Here is a 4,773-nt window from a genome sequence, read left to right as displayed (position 1 = left end):
TGAAGCCTCGTGGTGGTTGGTGCCATGGATCTGTCTCTCGCATAATGGCGTGAGCTGGGCCCTCCATGGAGAAGAAAGCTGGGTTCCCCAAGACATGTGATCAATGCTGGGGCCCCGTCAGACGGCGAGGGGATCCCAAGGCAGGTGCTGGGCATGGAGGCCACAGGGGCATAGGCTACCAAGGAGACAGAACTGAACCTCACATCACCCTGCTTGGCCCCGGAGGATGGCTGGTTAGTCAATGACGGGTAAGATTCCTCAAGGGAGGAACAACCTAAGACAGGCACAGTCGCAGAGGGGCCATCAGGAGAGAACTTGGGGGTCAACAGAGGTGGGGCACAGAACCTCACCCCCCCAACATTGCAGGGGCTTGAACACTCGCCCCTTCTGAGGGAGGTCTCCTGCTCCATGGCTGCTTCACGCTTCCCATGCCAGCTCAGATTGGGACCCAGGAAACATACAGAAAATTGGCCCAGCTCAGATCCAGGAAGAGACCCAGACAGATAAAAACAGAGACTTGGCCCAGCTTGGATTGGGACCCAGGCAACAGAGAGTTGGCCAATGGCAGCTGCCCTATGTCTAGATCTAGCCTAGCACCAGAAATGCTCAGGGCTTTCTCAAGGGTGCAAAATAATCTTTTCCATTAATACTTACAGGGTAAACTAAGATTGTTGTTAGAGTATTAAATTTGACAGTAAAATAGTCAAGTTTTCAGATTAATTTAAATTGGCTAAATGATATAAGTGAATATTTAAGGAAATTTAATTGTACAAAAAGCTGTTCCTAAAGTATTAACCAAAATTTCTATTGGTAGTTCATTTCATGGTAAAATTACTTAACATGCAATGAACCTAAAGCAGTCATATTTTTGTGCAAAAATGTAAAGTTATCAAGACTGCATTATAAAAATTTTCCAAAAGCCTCCTAAAAATTAAATAAAAAAGAAGGGGGGATAGTGGAAAAGTACCATGTAAGGAAAAAATATCCTGTAAGTAAATTACTTCTTGAAAAATTTTACTTTGAAAATTAATTTTCATACAGCAGAACACCCATGAAATACATACATGGTGTCAAAATAGCCAAAGGAAAATTGTTTGGCAAAAAATAATAGGATCCCAAGAAAAATTTATAGAAAAGATTCCTTTATTAACTTTTGGTCGAGAATGTTTGTATATTTTCAGAAAACAACTCCAAGACCATGTGGATTCCTGTAATAGAGAGGAATTAACAGGAATGATCCAGCCATGAAGACAAGAGGAGAAATAGTCCTGAGATGGAGGACGCCTTGCCATGCTAGCAGTCAGCAGATGTGCATCGCTGCAGGTTGCCCAGGACCAAACCACAGAGGTCGGATCTGCATCGCCACCATTTGTCCACCATCCAGAAATCATTGCTGACATGTACACCTGAGAAACTTTTGGATATTGAAACTTTGGACTCAGAAATTTTGGACATTGAAATTGGGACTCAAACATATTTTGTTCTTATATGTTTATTTCTGGTCTTCAAATGTATGATTTTTTTTAAGGAAGAAATTGGGGGGAGATGCCGGAAACCGAACATTGAGACATTGGAACTTAAATATGAAAAGGGAATCCGGAATGCTTTGGTCAACCTTAATCGCTCTGAATGGTCAGAGCTAGTCACTCATTGTTTAGTTGAGACATTGGTAGTTAAAGAAACTCTCACCTGTTAATCATATGTAAATTTTTGCTGATTGTCTTTTGTTGTAATTTCCTGCCTAAAGGATATGGGTGTATCTCAGAACCCCAATAAAAGGGATGGCAAAGGCCAGAGCAGGGAGCAGTCCTCCCCCTAGAGGTGGGCTCCCGCCTGGCCCCCATTTACCCAAATTGATTCTTTTCTAGCTTCTTTTCATTTTGATTGCGGCCTTCTCCAGAAACCGGACCTGAACGGGAACCCTGAAACACGCGGGACGTGACAAGGGATTCCCACAATATGTGGTAAAAGTTGAATTGCAAGTCATATTTGATTATGTGTTCTTTTTATGTTCTATACCTGCACTGCCTAATAAATGGTCTTTTAATATTTGAATATAAATTAACTACAGTTAACCAGAATTTGAAAAGGATTTGCCAAGTTGTGCTATGTACATTCCAAGTGCTCAGTAGTCATATGTAGCTATTGATCTACTTATTCTATATGATAGAACATTTTCATCATTTTAGAAAAATTCTGGTTGGACAATTCTGGTCCAGATAGTAACCACAATATTCCTGTGAGTTTGGTATTTTTCTCATTTTGAAGGTTAATTAACTATATCTCAGAGAATTAAAGAAGCTGCAAGTTATACACTTTTGAAACTATAAGACCTAGGATTTGAATTTATTGCAAAGAAAATACTTGAAAAAATATTTTTGGGCACTTAACTACTTTCGTACTTTCTTGAATGCTATTGTACTTGTAGAATAACTTACATATGTTTTGTTTTTCACAAAGCAACAGTTGATAGGGTTTATGAAATGTTTCAGATGGAGTCTCCCACCTCCAACTTCAAGAACAACTCATTTCCAGGTCATAGATAAAAATGGAATCTGTTTGTGGGTCATCCTCTGATTACATTTAAAGTATGTTTTAAAATCAAGAATCATGGACTCAGGACTAAAGCTCCAACTCTAATAAAATTTATTTTTGTGTACTTACTATTGTTGTCTCTTTTTATTTCTTAAAAGACCTGTGTATCTCAATGTATTTTCAGAGAAAAAAGTCTGAGCATTCTGCTACGAATCTGTTGGGTCTTGACACTGTAGATGATGGGGTTCATCAAAGGTGGGAAAAGGATATAGATGTTGCCCATGAAGACATGGACCATGGGGGAGAGATGCTTACCAAAACGGTGCACCATTGTTAGGCCAATGATAGGGATGTAGAACACCAGGACAGCACAGATGTGGGAGATGCAGGTCTGAAAGGACTTACGCCGCTCCTCCTGAGAGGCAATTGCCAGGACTGATTTAAGAATCATGACATAGGAGAAAAGGATAAGAACAGCATCCAACAGTAGCGTGCAAATGACCAACATCAAGGCATAATAGCTATTGAATCGGATGTCTGAGCAAGCTAGATGGAGAAGGTCCTGGTGCAGGCAGAAAGAGTGAGAAAGGATGTGGGGATGGCAGTAATTTAAGAACTTTAGGCGAATGATAACCGGGGGTATGAGTAATGTACTCCTACATAAGATTGCCACCCCAATTTTTATGATTTTGTCATTAGTTAGGATGGAAGAATAGTGTAGTGGGTGGCAAATGGCGATGTAGCGGTCAAAAGCCATAGCGAGGAGGACTGAGGACTCCATGAAGGACAGACCATGTATGAAATAGGACTGGGCAATACAGGCATCCAGACTGACTTCCTGGCTGAGCCCCCACAGGATCCCCAGCACTGTGTGCACTGTGGACAGCCCCATGCACAGGTCAGTGAGGGCCAGCATGGCCAGGAAGTAGAACATGGGCTGGTGCAGGCTGGGCTCAGTCCGGATCACATGCAGCACCATGCAATTGCCCAGAAGTACCATGGCATAGATGGCAGAGAAGGGGATGGAGATCCATGGATATTGCTGCTCCAGGCCAGAAAATCCCGTGAGATGGAAGGAGGAGAAATTCATACTAGGGCTAGTGAAGCAATCACTCTGGAACTGAAATACGTCTTCCAGGCAGCAAGAGTGTTTATTTCAAAGGAAATGATTCAATTTCAGGTGAGTTAGATGGAATTTTGAAGTCAACAGCATTATGCTAAAAGTCAACTGACTTGACAAAACATAGCCAAGCAACTCTATTGCTATTAGAGGCATATTACCTGCTGTGTGGAAGAGAAGGGTCTTTTCCTGATGTCATTTAAGAGTCATTATTCATCCACTGGCAGGCTCAGAGCTGTACTTAGAAGCCACATGTAAGAACAAATAGTTTACAGGAGAAAACTAATTTTCAGAAAAGATATGGGACATTTTCCCAAGGATGCTGGTGAGATGCTATAACTGTAAAATTGGGAGCTGAGGTTCTCAAAATAATTCTCCTCCTCTACTCTCCAGTTCATTAAGCATTTAAGAATAATCTTGAAGCTTTAATATTATAAGTGCATTTAAATAGTCGTTTCATACCCATCATTTCTTACATTGTGCTGCCTCCAAATGTATTTTTCCTCCAAATAGTATTTAATGAAGGTATTTCTGTTTTATTTCACTCCAAATGACGTAGCCAACAATTACTTTTTCTTCCTTGGTGATAGACAGGGAAGAATATTTATACACATGACCTTTGGTGAATGATTTCCCACAGGAGCGCTGTCCCTCTGAGATGTTAGACTCATCTGTGTCTGTGGGGCTCAGAGACTTAGGTTGTAAACCCACACCCTCTGACATCAGCCCATTGTATTCTGTGTACTTATTCATTCATTCAATGGGTATTGAGTTTTCATCTAATATGCTTTTATGGAAGAGATTGAGCAGTTGTTTTTTTTCTCCCTTAGAATTTGCCATTTTAAAGACCAGAAGGTTAATGTCAAATAGCTGTCTATGTTTAGAATTTTAAAACCCTTATTGCAGTAGAATTGATTGGCTTCTTCTTCACATATTTTCCTGCCTTAATAAAGTTCTGGCCCTGAAAGTCTTTGCAAAAGATTTAAAGGCTCCTGTAAAGTAGACAGGTGTTTAAAAGTCCATACTGGCTTTCCTGTTTGATTTAATTATTTCAATGTGTTAAAGTAACTTCAGATTCTGGCTTGCTTTTGTGACCTATTCCTCATCTTTATTATTAT

At 40.5% G+C, this 4,773-nt stretch overlaps 1 protein-coding gene across 1 annotated transcript; it reads right to left on the bottom strand.

Annotated features, from left to right (window-relative positions):
- Positions 1-2,704: 2,704 nt before the first annotated feature.
- On the bottom strand, positions 2,705-4,378 carry LOC307110111 (olfactory receptor 51V1-like; the record flags this gene model as incomplete). Its single annotated transcript, XM_079789157.1, is given in 3 exon segments — positions 2,705-3,636; positions 3,639-3,666; positions 4,226-4,378. Coding segments are annotated over 3 exon segments (1,113 nt in total).
- Positions 4,379-4,773: the final 395 nt, after the last annotated feature.

Source organism: Cnephaeus nilssonii (genome assembly GCF_951640355.1).
Source record: "Cnephaeus nilssonii genome assembly, chromosome: 13".
Taxonomy (NCBI): domain Eukaryota; kingdom Metazoa; phylum Chordata; class Mammalia; order Chiroptera; family Vespertilionidae; genus Cnephaeus; species Cnephaeus nilssonii.
The sequence above is the reverse complement of the archived record's forward strand: the minus strand, read 5'-3'. Positions and strand labels throughout refer to the sequence as shown.